We start from the raw sequence: 18,378 nt of genomic DNA on the forward strand, positions 1-18,378 counted from the left end.
GGTGGGTTTGTTTGCCAGGTAACACTATCCTTCTTGCCTGAAGTCATCTTAACCAAAGAAGTACTTATTGCTAGGTAATAAAATGTCAAATTCTTTGAGGGATGCAAGAACTGAAATAATTTTCGCCCTGGATCTCTCTCTTTATTACAGTTGAACTGCCATCTCGAAGAGCTTTATGTCCCCTTAGACTGGCTTTTGGCAATCCTTTATCTGGAGACTTCTATCTTAGAGGATGTTTTCTTTAGTGCTCACAGAGGCTGGGAATGTGCCACAGTGTCTGTGTCATCTGTTTTCATAAACATAATAGAAAGTCACCTGGAGCAGGCATGGGTTACATGGTCCCTTCTATTACCAAGAACACCACTGGCAACAGTTTTCTGCAACCAGACTTGCATCCACCTTCTACAAGATGTTTGACCTTGGGCAAATCACTCAGCTTTCCTGAGTCTTTGCATCATCTGTATAATAACATCTTTTTGAAAAGGTTTTGTAAGGATTAAATGGGGGTAAATATCTGTAATAGAGGGTGTTACTGAGTAGATCTTAATACACGTATTTCCTTATTTATTTCTCCTCGAATGTGGAGCCAGACAATCCCGCAAAGACCATTTTAAGTCAAAGAAATTTTGAAAACATGAACTAAGAAATGAACCAGACAAAATATGAAAGGACCACTTGAAAAGTAATGAGAGGTCTTGGGAGTATGTAAGTTGAGGCTGGGTGACCACATAGCAAGAGTGTCTGATCAGAGAATCGAGTAGTTAGGTGATAGAGTGGACCGTTTGCTTCTCACTGTGTGGTCCAAGACCAGCAACACCATCACCATCACCAGGGACTTGTAAGAAATGCAGACTCTTGGCCCCTCCCAGACATTGTGAGTCAGCATCTGCGAAATATCAGAATCCCTAGTGGGTCATATGCCCATAATAAATTGAGAAGCACTGGATTAGATAAACATTAAGGCCTTTGGAAGATGTTTCTTATTTTCTTTAAATCAGTCTGCAATTTATGTGTAAAAATGAATAAGAAAAAGACATTTTTTTCGATGAGGTAGTTAGAAATCAACCCTGACTGCCCTGATTCCCAACCTGCTGAGTTTCATTCACCCAAATATCTACCTGACCCTTTTTGACTGCAGTTCTGAGCTAGCACCTCATAGGCATTCATATATCTGTTCATTCAATAAATGAATGGATTGACAAAGGAAGGACAGATAGAGGAATTAGCTGAAAACAAGATGATGTCTAGTTTCGTAGGCTCTGAGGGCAGCTGCCCTGTACCTGCTGTCCCGCTGTAACCCTCCACCTTCAGCCTGTAGCGAGTCTTGGCGTCTCCCACACTGAACTTGTCATAGACGGCAAAGGCTGTCTCCCCATGATCCTGCAGGTCCACCCGAAGCTCGTATTGCCCTTGGGCTGTGATTTTGCTCAGGTTGTCCAGCCCTGCGGATGAAAGGCAAGGATTGCTAAGAAGCACAAGTGACTGACACCATCATTTGTGTTCCATCCTGTAAAAGCAGCAGATGGGTGTGCTTGAGTTTCATAGCACAGAGACCTGGCCTGGAAATGTGGACTGCTTCTTGTTAGTACAACAGCAGGCAGAACATGTGATGTTTCTGAGCCTGGGTAAAATCGGACTGACATTTTTGCCTGCCAGTCTCCCAGTGTATTGGGAAGATCAAAGGAGAGAAGAGGGTAAACGCACCTTTTGAACTCTGAAGCTACTTACAAATGAGAGACAATGGATGATAATGGGATGGACATTCCCTGGCTTAGGATGGGGTCCATAGTGCTCAGTACAGCTAGCTGGTTGGAAAGTATGAACTGCAGGGATGTATGTGTAGATGAAGACATTGTAGTGTTAATGGGGAGGGTTTAAATTACAGCTTCCCTGCTTATTGGCTAGGTTCCTATAACCAAGCCACTTGACCTTTCTGAAGCTCTGTACCTTATGTGCAAAAATGGGGATTTTTGCTCTTTGTGGGTGGGTGTTATAAGGGTTAGAGGATATGGCTATAAGGCACCTATTTTAGCAACTGGACTACAGGCAGGGAAGAGTTCCTGATACCAGTGAGGACAAGTCCATAGATAGTGTAGCGAAGGCCTAAGGCTAGGTTAATTCTTAAGGTCTGGCTATTGGCTCTCCCTTGATCAGATTTTTATTTTTAATGACCCAGAGCATTTATATATTATTTTCCCTTGGTAATTTGATATTCCGTATCCACCAGGAGAGCTTCTGTCACCAGAGCTATTATTTCCTCCTAATTCATGTGTCTTCCTTAGGTCACTGTAGGTTAGGAAAAAAGATAAGGAGGGTGGAAATGGGTATTTAGACACAAATATACAGGGCATTACCAAGCCAGAATTCTTCTCTACGGTCGCCAAATCCAGCAGCATAAGCTTTCCAGTTTCGATAAAAGTCCTCACGTCCATTTTTGCGTCTCAGGAACACCTATAAACATATCAATCAATCTAGTGCACTTACGCTATTGAAGAAGGCATCTTTCTGATAGGGGTAAAAATTGGACTGTGGCAACAGTGCTTGTTGCCAGCTCTGTCTACCTTTCTTTTCTATGTAACCTTGGTAAGGTCACCTCCCTTTTCTGAGCCTTTGTGTTCTTACCTGAAAATAGGGATTGAAAATACTAGGGGGGCAGCAGACGGCATAGCAGTTATGTTACTGGACTCCCGCATGGCCAAGCGCAGTTTGAGTCCTAGACCTGGTGGCTTGAAATTCATGCTGAGCATATGTGTGTGCTTCTGTGCCCAAGAGCCCAGGAGGAGAATGGAAGAGAAGAAATTGTGGTGTGGCCGTCTCCCCTGGGGGTGTGATTTCTCACTTTCTCTCTCACTGTCTCTGTCTCTTTTTCTCTTTGGTGAGCACAAATGCCCTAAAGTAAAAGAAAGAGCTCTAAAAAAAAACCAAAGAAAACACTACCCAGATTGGGGTGATAATGGTGTGTTATTGTAGGTTCACTGACTGTAGCAAATGCACACTGGTGCAATACAATGACAATGCAGAAGGCTGTGTGTGTTGGTAGCCAGAGGTAAACGGAAACTCTCAGGGTTCTGATCAATGTTTCTGTGAACCTGAAACTGCTCTAAAAAAATGTTATTTTAAAAACAATACTACCCAGCTCAGATGGTAATGAAACTGGAATCATTCATGTAAAACTCTTGCACAGTACCTGGTAGGTAATAAATGCATAGTCAGTGCTAATTAACATAACTAATGGGTTCAATGATCACTGTCATTTATACACCACCCAAGAGGATCAGATGAGATAAATTACAAGGAAATTATTTCTCCCTGCTTTTTTTTTCTCCTCCCTGGATTCTTTCCATTCCTTTCTTCTAAGTGGAAATTTCCGTGTCTGAGTATGACAGGCACTACCTCATAGAATCTCATCTCATGCACCTCAGTGTCAGAACGTAGGGTGAGGAAGACATCAGTCCTCCCTCCCTTCCCACACTATGCCCTCTCCTGTATCCCCCATCCTGAGAGCTCTGGATACTCACGATCCATCCACCCCCATCAGAGGTCATGTCACAGAAGACTTCCAGTGCCTGGGCCTTATCGCCATTCAGATAAATGGTGTAGAGTCCAGAGGTCGTGTCTCCATTCAGCATTGCTTGGGAGCAGTCCCTGGGGAATGGGTATAGGAGTCCAACTGTGGGATAAGGAGAAAAGTGACTCTTAGGGCAGGACTTATCATAGGAGCTTTCACATTGTAGCTTAGCAGTTCATTGGCTAGATTCTTATGCACAAACATCTTAACCTAAGTCTTGTTCCTGCATATGCAAAAAGAGGATAAAATCCTCTCTGTAGAAGCAGGCTTAGAGGCTTAGAGGTTGTGAACTTGAGAGACCATCTCAATCTCTTGTACTGATGAAATCTGGCAATGATACTGTTGTGAGGACAGTGGAGCGACTATGAGGGGCCTGTGTCAGGTTGAGCTGGGCCTACTTGCAGTGGCCAGGTGGCACCCAATGAGCTGTAGGTGCTGGGCAGCATGACTGGATTTTTAGCATCTGTGGATCAGGACACTCTATTAGGGTACAGGCTGCTTTGAGAGTCTGAGAGAAGCTTTGGATCTTGGAGCTCCCTGGACAAATACGTGTCAATCTACAATATGGCTGCATCTCAGCCTCCTCAGGGGATTCTGTGTCAGGACTGCAGTTCTGAACATCCTGCTGCTTGCTGTTTGGCACTGGAGAATTCAATGAACTGATCTGAGCCTAGGAATCTCAGAGGTGTAAAACAAGAATTTCTGGGAAATGTCCAGATGAAATCATGTGATACAAAAATATAAAACTTGATAGAAAAGGACAATCCTGGGCTGTGCTAGCAGATAGTCAAAGAAGTAGCAATCTTAACAGTTCTTTTTGACCTCCTCACTGCACTTCATCCTTCCTCTGAGATTGTGTCATGAAATATTGTTCATTTCACAGGTCTAGTTTGATTGTCTTATGTTCCTAGGAACTGACCTAAGATCCAAACAGGAAGCACCTTCCTCAGAAAACATGCAGAGACGGACTGCTGAGCGGACTGTGAAAGGCAGGAGGCAGTGCTGGGATACAGTCTGGGTCTCAGGTTCAGGATTCTCACTGTCACGGAGGACACTGCCTCTTGTGCACCAATAGAACACCTTACATGTTTGCTATTGGCAGCAGATCCCCAGTGTCAGATGAAGGAGGAGGCTACCCAGGCCTGGAATAGCTGAGTTCAACTCTGATTCGAACTCACATGGGAGTCTTGAATGGGTCATTTAATCTCTTGAGAGCCTCAGCTTCCCTGTTAGGTAATTGGGTGTGATAATGCTGGCCCACTGTACCAGCTCCGTGGGAGTCCTGTTTATGATTTAGAATGTGAGCAGGCTTTGTGAATGCTGATGGACTGAAGGAGAAGAGAAGGGACATTGAGATTATATTAGCCCTGACAGTAGAAGGACCACACAGTTATGAGCCACAGAATTGGCTAGGAGTTCTAACACACTTCATTAACCTTCACAAGGTCCTTATGAGAAGGGATGGTTATAATCTTATTATATGGATGAGGGAACTGAGGCTGGCAGAATGAAAGTAAACTTCCTAAGGCACACAGAGCTAATGGTAGTGAGGAGGGGTGCTGAATCCAGATGCGCTCATTACTAGCCCTTTTTCTCCTTCACCATGATGCCTGCCACCAGATAGGAGCAGGGAATTAATACAGAGATTTGTTTGAAAAATTTTAAGTCAAAGCCAAAGGTAAAGTGGAGGACTGACTTGGTCAAAGTTAGACCACTTGGACCCCTTACTTGTGGTGAAGGTGGTCTGGATCAACTTGCTCCTCAGGGGTCCATTCAGTGCTTGGATTTTGGCTGTGTAGTGGGTGGATGGGCTCAGGTCTGCCATGCTGTAGGAGGTGGCTTCTGGACCCACAATGACTTCCTAAGGGCAAAAGAATACAAAGGCTTCGTGTTATAGAAATTCTCAGAGTATAGACAATACATTCATTCACCTTTCTATTTATTTATTCATTCAATAAATACACCCTGTGCACCTGTACTGCTAGAATATTAGGAATGGAGAGCATACAGCATATGCAAGGAGCCTGGGGCCAGAAGGGCAGAGTAAATTAAAATAATACAAAGAAAGGCCAGCAGGTGGTGTGAGAGTTATGGTGTTGACTTCCCCATGGCTAAATGTAGTGTGTGTGCATGCCCAAAATCCTGGTAGAAGATTGGAGGGTAAGAGATTGCAGTGGACCATCCTCCCTGGAGAGTGATTTCTCATTTTCCCTTTCTCTGCATGTCTCTGTCTCTCTCTGGTGAGTGCATATACTCTATGGCAAAGATAAATAAATAAGTAAATAAATAATATGAAGAGGCAATGTCCTACCCCACATTGGTTTTAGGTAGTTGAGGGAAGGCGGTAGAATAGGTGGGCAAAGACCAGATTATAAAGGACATTAATTACCAAGCAATGAAATTTGAAGCTTATCTTTATAAGAACTGGGAGACCTAAAATGTATTCAAACGAGTGAATGAACCCAGCTGTGCTTTAAGAAGTGTGATCTGGTAGCAAGATGAATTTGCAAAAAGGTCAAGGGACCTTGTGGTGACTAGTCAGTGGTCTTTTGGGAGGCTTTACACCAGTAGGACGTCTGGGCTTCATCCCAGGTTGGCTGAAACATCAGAGCCAAAAGGGAAGCCTGGCCAGTTGTCCAGTTGTACCTTGAGAAGCATTTAGATGATTTTTTTTTTGAGAGGTTTTTGCCATAGGGTACATATGCTCACTGGAGGGACAGAGAGAGACAGAGAGACAGGAAGCGAGAAATCAGCTGCCAGGAGGAAGGCCTTGATGCAATCCCTTCTCCTTTGTTCTCCTCTTGGGATTTTGGGCATGCACACACATGAGCTCGACATGAGATTTAAGCCAGTAGGTCCGAGACTCGAACTGCGGTCAACTACATGGGAGTCAAGCAATATAATCATTACACTACCTGCTGGTCCTGCTCTTATATGATTCTGATGGGCAGTCAGGTTGAGCGCTCATGAGTCAGATGATTCCAGTAGCTCAGAAAGCATGGCATGATGTGCCGACCCAGGGAGTCTCTGTTCTGGGACAGAGACAGCTGTACGACTTGCTATAACTATGCTTAGTTTACAGTTAGTATCTATGCTGTTGTCTGGTAAGCAGTTTTAGTTTGCAGGACAGCCTTTCTTTTCAAATATTCTCACCAGCTTTCAATTCTTTTAGCTGATGTCCTCAGTGTCTGGGATAGGAAATCAACTTACACTCCCTAGTAAACCAAACACAACACTGCTCTCTGTATCCAGCAGACAGAGCCAAATGGGTTTAGACAGGAATGAGTCAGTGTGGATGTCCCTGTAAGGTTCTCTCAAGTGTCAGGGACTGAGAAGTTACTGTATCCTGATTTTTCCAATAGAGATAATTAGTTTTAGAGACTTGCTTTCACTCCGTAATTTGTTGGTAGCAAAGGATGATCTTCTATCCTGAATTCCCAACATCCTGTCCAGGACCCTTTTCCCCTACATCAAGTTGCTTTTCATGAGTGAGACATGTGGAGCTGGGATTGGATATGCAGGAAACTGGGGTGAATAGCCATTTAATACTAGTGACCCAGTGACCTTTGTATTGTCCTCAGGTTTGGTCCTTGGTGAAGGATCAACTGTCAGGTATGAAGCTGGGTTCATAGAATTACTTGGGGATATAATTACCCATCAGCTCTTTAGGCTGTTGTGTAAAGTCACTTTCTAGGCAAAATTAGTGTACCCTAGATTGAAATAAGACTCATGATGCAGGTAAATACAGAATCCTAGCATTCCTGACAGAGAGTGGCCTTACAGATTGGTGAGTCCAGTACACTAATTTTACAGACATGAACACTGAGACCCAGAAAAGATAAAGCACTTGTCTCAGTTTGCACAGTCAGATAATTCATTGTTAGGCCAGCTCTAGGGAGGTCCATAGTAGTCACTAGAAATGGTCTACTCAGGTTTAACATGACGGATTGCACATGCCCACTCATCTCTACTTGCTTCTGATAACAACTAAATGAGAGTAAAGGATATAGGGTATCAAATTTAGAAAGATCAAGGAAATGAGAGAGGATACAGCAACAATGTCAACAGAATCTTGGCAGATGGAAAGTGAATGGCGGGGAGACCCCTGAGGGGAGAATGGAGAAGGCAGGGAACTGGCTGCATGGATAGAGCCAGTTAAAGGCTGGGTGGCATATGCCATAGAGTCCAGCAGGTTCAGAGATGGAATGTGAGCAAAGCAAAGATGTCTTCATGTCTTCTTTGGAGGCCAGCGTGGGATGTGACTGACCAAAGGCTTGGTTTGTTTAAAAATATTTGTACAAGAAACAGTCAGATCTCCAGTTCTCCTCATCCCTTCCAACAGTCCAGATGATTTCCCTTCCTCACCGAGATGGCAGGCTGAGGTTTATTCTCTAGAGAGGTTGAGCTATTGGGTCATTGAAAAAGTCATGACGTGTTTTTCTATGCAAAAATGTGTCATGAATTTTCCCACAGCCTAAGAGAATGCAGGCTCTGGATTCAAATCCACCAGGTGAAGCTATCAAGAAAACCAGGTTGCTACACTGGGAACAGAGGAAGTGAAGGTTTGTACATAGTGAGAGCACAGGCTTTATGGTACTGAAATTTAGTTGTGCCTCAGCCAAAATGCTGGACCCTCACTGTTGCAGACACTGCAGGGGCAGTTGGAACTCCCAGTCAGCTCTTTTTATTTTTGGCTCAAGTCAGAAAAACAGGCAAAGTCCAACAGATATTGTGTGGAAGTTTCCAATATGAAAGAGGGAGACTCAGACCAACCCAAACCAAGCAACAACAGTGAAACAGAAAAACAAACAAACAAAAACAAAAACAAAAAACTTGGAAGAGACACTACACAGGTAATAAAATAAAATACCAATAACATATACTCTTACAAATAAGATGCTAGAAAAAGGTGGATATGTAGAGAATAAGTAACAGATCTTAAAATAGAAGTGTGATAACCAAAATTTAAAAATTCAATAATAAGTTTGGAAGATAAAGTTTAGAAGATTTCTTGCACCCATTTGAATATCTAAAGCTACTTCAAATTAAAATCTAAAAATGTTCTTAGAGAATATAAACAATATTAAAAGTAGATATAAACAGTATTAACAGTTGATGTCATAGGAACATGGTGAAATACATTGTAATATATAACATAATTATACCACCTTTGAGATTATATATAATACACACACATACACACAAAATGCAGAAGAAGCTCTTAGTCTTTGCTTAGTTTTTCTATGCAAAAATGTGTCATGAATTTTCCCACAGCCTAAGAGAATGCAGGCTCTGGATTCAAATCCACCAGGTGAAGCTATCAAGAAAACCAGGTTGCTACACTGGGAACAGAGGAAGTGAAGGTTTGTACATAGTGAGAGCACAGGCTTTATGGTACTGAAATTTAGTTGTGCCTCAGCCAAAATGCTGGACCCTCACTGTTGCAGACACTGCAGGGGCAGTTGGAACTCCCAGTCAGCTCTTTTTATTTTTGGCTCAAGTCAGAAAAACAGGCAAAGTCCAACAGATATTGTGTGGAAGTTTCCAATATGAAAGAGGGAGACTCAGACCAACCCAAACCAAGCAACAACAGTGAAACAGAAAAACAAACAAACAAAAACAAAAACAAAAAACTTGGAAGAGACACTACACAGGTAATAAAATAAAATACCAATAACATATACTCTTACAAATAAGATGCTAGAAAAAGGTGGATATGTAGAGAATAAGTAACAGATCTTAAAATAGAAGTGTGATAACCAAAATTTAAAAATTCAATAATAAGTTTGGAAGATAAAGTTTAGAAGATTTCTTGCACCCATTTGAATATCTAAAGCTACTTCAAATTAAAATCTAAAAATGTTCTTAGAGAATATAAACAATATTAAAAGTAGATATAAACAGTATTAACAGTTGATGTCATAGGAACATGGTGAAATACATTGTAATATATAACATAATTATACCACCTTTGAGATTATATATAATACACACACATACACACAAAATGCAGAAGAAGCTCTTAGTCTTTGCTTAGTTAAGCATTAAAGGACCAAAGCCTCAGCTTTTAAAATGTCTTCAAGTCTTATTAAGCAATGGTTCTTGATCTTGGCTGGCTATCAGGACTGGGGTCTGGTTAAAATAAAAGAGGCTACAGGTCTGGTGTGGTGTGTGCACTGGTGTGTATGATTCAGAAGGCCTGGCATGGTGTCCAGTCCTTACTAATTTTTGTTCTCTTAGCTTCCTCATTGTAAACACTGGGGCAGAGAAACTGCATCAGGTAATTCCTCTCTACTTTGAAGATTGTGCAAACATTTCAACCAGCAGTAGGAGTTACACTTCAAGATACCTTGACTGTACCATCCACGGATTCATAGACCAGGAGGTACCCAGTGACTGATGCCCGGGGAGGTTGCCATGTGAGTAGAGCTGTCTCTGACTGAACCTCAGTAGCAGTCAAATCTCTCGGAGAATCAAGGTCTAGAGAAAACAAGACAATTAGTATGAAGAAGTCGGTATGTGAAGGACAGGGATTGTAGCTGGGTCTCAATAGGACCAGGTGCAAGTTTTCTCTGCTGCAGACTTAAGTGATCTTAGGCAAGAACCTTCCCAGTCTGGAGATGAGGTTGAGCCACGCGATCTCTGGCTCATCTCATCACAAGGGCTGGGTTAGCATGAGCCAAGCATGGTCCTGATGGGTGTTGTTAGTGTTTGGGAGAAAGATCCTGCTGTGAACATCATTACTAATCCCTCTCATTTCTAAATAAGAACACAGGCGAATGCTAATATCAGCACTCACTCTGCCTGGGAGGATGTTTCCTCCATTTCCCTGCTTGTTGATGTTGGTAAAAAGATCTCCATGTATAAAAACCCAACGGGCATCTAGGAAAACCTGCCGAAAGGCTCTTTCTCTTCCAAAATACCTCCCTGCCTGGAACATGGATCATTAAATGCTAGGTTTAGGGCCAGTGGGGACTGTTTTTCCACTTAAAACAATCCCTTCTCTTAAAATCTTTTCCTGGTCCATGGGAGAGCACAAGGTCATTTCAGTTTAAAAGGAAATGGTGTGTTTCTTCAGGTCTTGATTGAGTGGACACTGGTGAATTTAACTGATGGTGACGTCATCACATTGCACGGGTCTGACTTAAGAAAGAAGAATTGGTGAGGGGTTACTGTTTAAGATAAAAGCTGTGGGTGGGTGTCTCAGAAAGGGAAGCTTCCAGTTCTCAGTGTCTTTTTACCTGTTGTGAACTTGGTGATGAGGGTTGAGCTCTTCAAGGGTCCTTTCTCGGCAAAGATTCTCAGCGTGTATTCTGTGGCAGGTTCAAGGTCAGTCAGAGCATACTCCACTGTGTTCCCGGACACTGTGCGTGTAATTTCTGGCACTAAACATGAAACACACATACCGAGGCAGTTACCTCTCACTTTCTGAGCCATCAGAGAACTTGGCAAACAGTGCATGCCTCTCCTTCTAACACAGATATTTTCATTGACCCTGCAGAAATGGAGGTTTGTTTCTGAAATGACTCACACCCTTTCCTCTCTCTTGAGTGTTCACCTCATGTGCAAAAGATTTATCATATGGAGACTGGATTTTTCCAGGCACCAAATCAGAAGGAAGGGGAACTGGGGGTCAGGAGATTTTGTTCCACATGGTATGTCGGCTGGAATAGCTTTGCAGCTCAGACCCAGGAACAAGCTACAGGCAAATAGTGGGTAACATTTCCAAGCCTCAGGCATCTCACATTTAATTTGTCCCATTGCTTGTTCTTCCCTCTTTTTAATTTACCCACGTGTCCCTTTATACGTTAACCAAATGTTGTCAAAATAATTAGGCTGAGGGAGTCACAAAAATTGGGCAGCTGTAGACATACAAGTTTACTTGATTACTGCCTTCCAGATCCGCTCATCACATTTAATGGTAGAAAGCAAACCACAGTGCCCAGGCCTGTGTGTTCACTTCCTAATAAGGGTTATTTACCATCATAGTTTGCCCAGGTGTGGTATTTAATGCTAAAACTGGGAAAGTCCCAGGTAAACTGGGACAAGTTGGTCACCCTTTCCTGTCCCCACTGATCTGTCTTCTGGGTCAGGCCCTTTGTGAACCCTGAATTCACAATTTCTATGATTCCCATGACCTATACCTTGATATATGTTATTCGAGGCAACTTCATCCTTCCTGACTGAAAAGAATTTTTTCACAGGTAATACTTAATAATTAAAGACTCTAGACTCATTCTTTGAATAGGGTGAGAGCTACTTTCTGAGTAGTAAAAAGAATAAACACAAACATGCTTCTTCCCCTCACCTCCACTTTTGTTCTGTCTTCACAAATAACTCTTAGGTGATAGCTAGGATTAAATTAAAACTTTCAGAAGTCCCAGGAACAGATATTGTCACCAAAAGCAAAACTATAACTTGAATTATAAAATATAAAATTTATATCTACTTGGTAGTAATAATGGCAAAATTCTTTTTAGAGCAGGTCGTTGTAAAACTGTGGATTGCTTCATTGAAAGGACTTCCTTTTTCTCTTTATTATTTGTGTTTCATTTACTTTCTGGTGGTTATGGTTTGCTGGTGCCCTAAGCATATGCTGGTGCCCAGTCTGCCAACTAGGTAAATTAATGTAGGTGTTTGCAAAAACAAGGAAATGTAGCTTCTGACTGTTCAATTAAATCTGCTCTAAGTGGACTCTCCTGTGGTCTCTGAGAAGACCAGGCCTCTAGCACTGCCTGAAGCAGTCATTTTAAGATTTTTAGATATATTTTTTTATATTTTAAAAATATTTATTTAAATTTGACCAGAGAGGGTGGGAGGGAGGGAGGAGGGAGAGAGAGAGAGAGAGAGAGAGAGAGAGAGAGAGAGAGAGAGAGTGGAGAAGAAAAGAGAGAGAGAGAGAGATTGAGGAGAAGGAAAATAAAAAGGCAAGCCATCAGTCTGGGACTAGAACTGAGGTTGGCCATGTGGGAGTCCAGTGCCCTTAATCACCACGCCACCTACTGGGCCCAAGATTTTTAGATTCTAGACTCATTCTTTGAATAGGGTGAGAGCTACTTTCTGAGTGTCTCATACAGGTGGGAAAACTAGCAGAGAAGAGGGACAGTGTAGGAAAACATATTATTTCTTGCCATTAAATGGTCTACTAGGCTCCCTGGAGCTTGCACTCAAGAGCCATGGACTACTACTGGCCTTTCAAACCTATCCATCCATGTTTGTCATCTTATACCAAATCTGCCATGGAGGTGGAGAAGGAAGAGCAGGAAGAATTGTCAGCAGAATGGACACTCGTCAGGGTGAGGAGAGTTTAGACAGAACCTTACCTCTCTCCCCTGTGTAAGAGATGACATAACTGTCCACAGCGGCAATGGCTGGCTGCCACATGGCCAGTGCTTCTGAGTCAGTAATGTTGGCTGTCACCAGGCCGGATGGTCCATCCAAAGCTGCAAAGAAAGATGGTTGAAGAGTGGAATAGTCTTGGGGTAAGACATCAGATCTCATCTGCTTGCTTTTTATGCTGTTTATGGACTCTTGATGTTAGGACAGTGTCAACTGCATGGAGGGTAGTTTAGGGCCCCAGGCCTGAAGTTAGGCTGAGACAGCTTTGAGTCATGACTCCGTCTCTTGCTGGGTGGTTTACTTTAGATTTCTATTTCCTCACCTTAAACTAGGGGTAATAATTCTGACTTGATTTTTCCCGAGTACTATTTTGATTTTCATATAATATCGGGTTGTATAAAAGTCGTGACACATTTTTGCATAAAAAATATGTCATGACTTTTCCAACAACCCAATACTGTAGGTGAAAGTGCTGTGTATATTGAGAAGGGCTGAACACATAGCAACAATTATCATTATGGTTCCTATAATTTTCCTTGGGGAAAGAACATACAACACAAAAGAAACTCACATAGGTAAGACTGTCTAACGCTTTTGTGGACTTTGAGTGCTATCTCTGGTTAGGTGGCTTGACTTATCTGGTGGCTTCTCTGTCTAGCACATCTGTACCCTTTGGAAAGTCATTTTCCCTCTCCAAACTTCAATTTTTTTCAGCTGCCAAAGAGTGGCTTTTATAGATTTAAAAAGACAACTTGTGTAATGTGCTAGGAAAAACTCTTAATTGCTATTGCTGTTAATATGTCTGTTAAAGTTACTTGGCATCTAAAACATGATTTTTCCAATGATTTGTACTGAGAAAGAATGGGTATGCAGGAGGAATGTATCCTTGGCTTCTTTTAACTGACAACTTCCCCTCCTCAACCTCCCTTTTTCAGAAGCCAACTTGTATGTGACTATTTCTCTCTTGCTTCTGCATTTACTATTCAATTACTCCCACAGCAGCCCTGGGAGGATAAAGGGCAACTATCCTCAGCTCATTTCACAAATGAGGCATATGAGCCTCAAGAGAAGAAATAACTGGCCTGAGAACCAGGGTGTGGGAGAGTAATTTTAAGAGTCCATACCCACCATCCCTTCAGTTCTTTCCCATTTCATAACATATGTACATGATCTCCTTTAACTGGTGATAACAACGGGGTCATGGGTGGAAAACCATCCAGCTTTTTCAATCTGTTGCTATGAAAAACCCATGAATAAAATAATTCTTTGGGGATTTAAGGGTCTGTGTGGCAGGGCAGATAGGACTTTGGGTTCAGATGGGATGTCCTAATTGGATATTATCAACTCTTTTAGGCAATTAGGATATTTTTAAAATTTCCTGTGAGGCTCATTCTTTGAATCCCTTAGTGAACTGGATTGGGTAATTGTTCATATATCAAAGGATAAGTTGTTTGGAGACATGGCTGCCTGAAGAGAAGTTTTCCACTTCATTCTCTCTCAATGCGATTCATTATTACTCCTTCTTTACAGTGTACTGTACAACTCAGGTTGTAACAGGAAAAATAACCCTTTAGTTTAGAAGAAGAGAGGGCACAGAGTCAGACTGAATTACATGCAAATTTGGTTCCAGCGTGTGCTAGTCCTGTGACTTTGCCAAGGTTTTTAAGGCCTCTGGGGTTCAGATGTCTCTTTTGCAAAATGGAAATAACCGATGTGGGGGTTAAACATGAAGGCTTTGGCAACAGTGTCTGGGGCGCAGTAGCTGCTAAACAGAGAAGAGCTACTTTATAGCAGTCACCATTAAATGTCCTTGAGAAGCACCTGTTGGAGGGATTATCAAAATGGTTCCAAATACTAGGCAGTGAAATGAAGGAGTTTGTGGACAAATATGCACCTTCATTTACTTTAACAGCTATTTTACAGATAGAGTTCCATGTGACCCAGACCACACCCCTGGAAGGAAGCTGAACTGTACCCATTTTACAGAGAAGGAAATTGGATCCCAGGGAAATTAACTGACATCTTATCTAGCTAGTAAGTAGTCGAAGTGGGATTTATACCAAGCTCAGTTTGACTCCCAAACTTGGGCTCCTTCTTCTATGTAATCCAAGAAACAGAAGCCCAAGGAGATTATAAATTTGGTGCACCTAAGTTTAACCAATTTATAAGAGGCAGGGATGAACTAGGAAGAAAGCCTTTGGCACTCTAAATTTGGTTCATTATCTACCATGATTTTGTAAATAAAATTTTTTTTTCCAGCTGCTGAGTCATAAGCTATCAAGGTAAGGGTGAGAAATATATAGTATGCACAAATGATCTCTGAAAAACAAAAGCCAAATGACAACACACCTGTGGTGAATGACCCTGAGACAGGCTCACTTTCTTCAAAGCCCTTCATGGCGATGACACTGACAAGGTACTCCATGCCAGGAATGAGCTTCACCAGCCTGGTCTGAGTTTTGGTTCCATCTACAGTTACCATTGAGGGTGTACCTGGAATAGAGTGAAAGCGAGGTTGAGAAAGACGAACCTCATGAAAGCTTATTCACTGTTACCCCAGGAATGGGTGTATCTGATTTGGAAAAACAACTGTATCTTTATCCAGTACCATTTTCTTAACTTTTTCTCATTTACTCCTACCCTTTGGCATAAAGGAAGAGGTCTCATTTTTTTGTATAATGCTTTTTTCCATCGGTGCAGATGCCAAAAACCACGTCAGGAGAGGAAAAAACATGAAGTCAAAATGTACTAAAAATGGCAACTTTCCGTTCAGTCGATAGCTGGCATGTTATGCAAATTTCCTTTTTTTATTTCCTTACAAATAATATGGGAAGTAATGTATATCTGATCTATTTAAGCCATTGTCTTGGTTTAGGATTCTATAGACTCCCTTATGAGCAGAAATTCTGTTTAAGAAAAAATGGTCATGTTCAAATTTGTGCAGTTTCATTTATTAAAAAATCAAGAATTTATACTTCTTAGAAATTTGGGTCTGGTAAAGAGCTTGCACATCAGCTGATCAAACTACCTACAGAGATACTACAGCATTGAAGAGGTTTTCGACACTCTTTACACACTTTCAATGACCAGTAGTTTGCTACCTTCTGGAATGTTTTCAGACAGATTTCTCCCTGAGGTCTCTGTGATAGTCTGTGTGCTCTGAACTAAAACCTAAAACTCACAGCTCCCCACTCTACCCTGAGAAAGACAGATTTTGGCACACAAAGGCCAAAACTTACATGTAGCTAAGACTAACTTCTCAGAAGAGTGTGCTCAAAAAGAAAAGGATTAATGTACTTGGCCTTTCTTTTCACTGTGTGCAAGTGATACTGGGGATCTATTTCTCATACATTATTAGAATCTCAAGGCTATAAAAGGTCTTCATACAATGTAGTTTACAATGTAGTTTCTTGCAAGGATCTCATAGCACTTTCCAATAGGGTCTCTTCAGGCCTCAAAAACAAGAAAGTAGATTTCTTTTGATCATGATGTTGAGAGGTGGGGTATGAGGATTATTATAGTCTCTTTTATTATTACACCTAAAACCTTCATACTCCTTCTCCCCAACCCCTTTCTGAGTCTCTTACCTCCTGTAATGGGCACATAGGTAACCCGGAAGCTTTCCACCTGGGCAGTGGGGCCCATCCAGCTGAGGGTGGCTGAGTTTTCAGTGATGTCTGAGAAAATGATGTCCTTTGGGGAACCCATGGCTGTCAAGGAGACAACACAAGAGAAATCCAGAAACAGTTAACTATCTTGCTCATCAATTGCTCTTCCTGGATTCCTTATCCAGAAAATCTTATTGCTTAGAGTTTGGGTCTGAGCCAAGCCTTTATGATAGAGAATATGGTCAAGTTGTGATTTGACAGAAACAATCCTTCTTTCCTTTCGGGTACAGGGCCAGGACTGTAGAGCAGTCATTTGCTGTTGTTCAAGGAGATTCTTAGCATCACAGCTGATTTCCAAGGAAGTGACAAAAGTGATTTTACAGATTGAAATATGCCCCCTTTTATTTTTTGTTTTTAGCATTTTTTTCCAAATCTTTACTTTCTAGTTTCTTCTAGTAAATAATAACAAGACTTGACAATTGTATAGTTCTTTGCAAGTTATAAGGATTAATCGTATAAAATTCTCTGAGAAGGTATGGTCATAATTATTTTGCAGAGGGTCAAATGGGGGATTCCCTCTCCAATGAACATCCTTACGATGTGACCTTTCTGGGTCCCAGGACTGGGTGGCAGAGCCATGCACAGCCTGGAAATAATGATCAGTGGAAATTAACCTTGATAAATCCATTGTTAGAGTGGGTTCGGAAGGAAGTCCAAAGTTAGAGGATCAACCTCAGGCCTATTACCAAAGCAAACACCCAATGATGCTAGGTCTACCTGTGAGAAAAGCCATAGCCAGGGGAAAATTTCTGCCTCCTAAATGCCTCCTCCCCAACTCAACTTCCTTTGGCTTTTTTCTGTGTAATTTTTGGCTTAGATTTATGCCCTTTTCAGCTGACCACGCTTAACCAGAGAATTCAGGAAACAATTTTCAGGCTCTAGGGAGCTTACTTCTTCATCTTTTCCCTTCTTTAACCCACGCTGATCATTAAGTTTTGAAACCCACAGAATTTTGGAGAGAGTGTTTTTCTCCATATTTCTGTCTTCTTTCTCTCATCTAAGACATCTCCTCCTACAGCTTTCTTCAGTGACTGGTAGCCACCCCCAGACTCTGGCTGCCTGGCTTTTTGTCCTGTTCATGGAAGGTTTTAGAAAGCACAGATCTCTGGAACCTGGAATATCTTGATTGTCCAAATACTCCTGGGGGCTGGCCCACTGAGTGCAAATCCTTTCACTTCTGTGAACTTCAGTCACTGCATCTGCCCAGTGAGAAAAGTGGCACCTACCCATAAGAATGCTTCAAGGATTAGCAGAGAAAATATATGTAAACCCAAAAGCACCTGACAAACAGTAAGAAGTCAGCAAGTTTGATTGAGTATCTTTTAGCTTTTCTACCATGTGATTCTTTCCTCCAAGGACGCTGAATTTTAAAAATGTCCCCAAGGGAAGATGGTGATAGTCCAGCTGAAAAAATACTCCATTGAGTTATGTAAGTTCAGGCATTGAGGATCTCCCTCTGCCAGCCTGACCCACTCTAACATTTCCTCTGACAACCTTGTTGATGTAGATTCTGGCACATTTTTGAAGGCATATCGTATGGCCAAAACGTTCCTCTCTAGGTTCTAGTTTCCTCATCAGCACAATGGCAATGATATATCCTGCGTCTTACAAGCTGTAAGAATTAGTGGCCTCTTCCCATGCACATAGTTGGGGGATGTGCTTGGTAAGAGTGGCAGTAAGACTGCCATGTGAGACCTGAAGGAGTGCACATCAATGGTGGAGTTCTGTAGTCAATAGACGTGATGTTTTTGGACAACAGATCTTCAAAGGTGGGAAATACTCATTCCAGCATGTCTCCTTCTG

The 18,378-nt window shown here is 41.9% G+C and overlaps 1 protein-coding gene across 5 annotated transcripts in view; it reads right to left on the minus strand.

Annotated features, from left to right (window-relative positions):
* Nucleotides 1-18,378, minus strand: part of TNC (tenascin C) — a 99,847-nt gene that overhangs the window by 5,074 nt on the left and 76,395 nt on the right. For all 5 annotated transcript variants that reach the window (XM_027769648.1, XM_006142788.3, XM_006142787.2 and 2 more), the window contains 9 exons: nucleotides 16,495-16,617; nucleotides 15,257-15,400; nucleotides 12,892-13,011; nucleotides 10,810-10,953; nucleotides 9,918-10,048; nucleotides 5,297-5,429; nucleotides 3,519-3,670; nucleotides 2,355-2,451; nucleotides 1,281-1,442 (listed from right to left, as the gene is read on the minus strand). In XM_027769648.1, the coding sequence (XP_027625449.1) occupies nucleotides 1,281-1,442; nucleotides 2,355-2,451; nucleotides 3,519-3,670; nucleotides 5,297-5,429; nucleotides 9,918-10,048; nucleotides 10,810-10,953; nucleotides 12,892-13,011; nucleotides 15,257-15,400; nucleotides 16,495-16,617 (1,206 nt within the window). The remainder of the gene's footprint in view (nucleotides 1-1,280; nucleotides 1,443-2,354; nucleotides 2,452-3,518; nucleotides 3,671-5,296; nucleotides 5,430-9,917; nucleotides 10,049-10,809; nucleotides 10,954-12,891; nucleotides 13,012-15,256; nucleotides 15,401-16,494; nucleotides 16,618-18,378) is intronic.

This window comes from Tupaia chinensis, unplaced genomic scaffold (genome assembly GCF_000334495.1).
Source record: "Tupaia chinensis unplaced genomic scaffold, TupChi_1.0 Scaffold000081_1, whole genome shotgun sequence".
NCBI classification, from domain to species: Eukaryota; Metazoa; Chordata; class Mammalia; order Scandentia; family Tupaiidae; genus Tupaia; species Tupaia belangeri.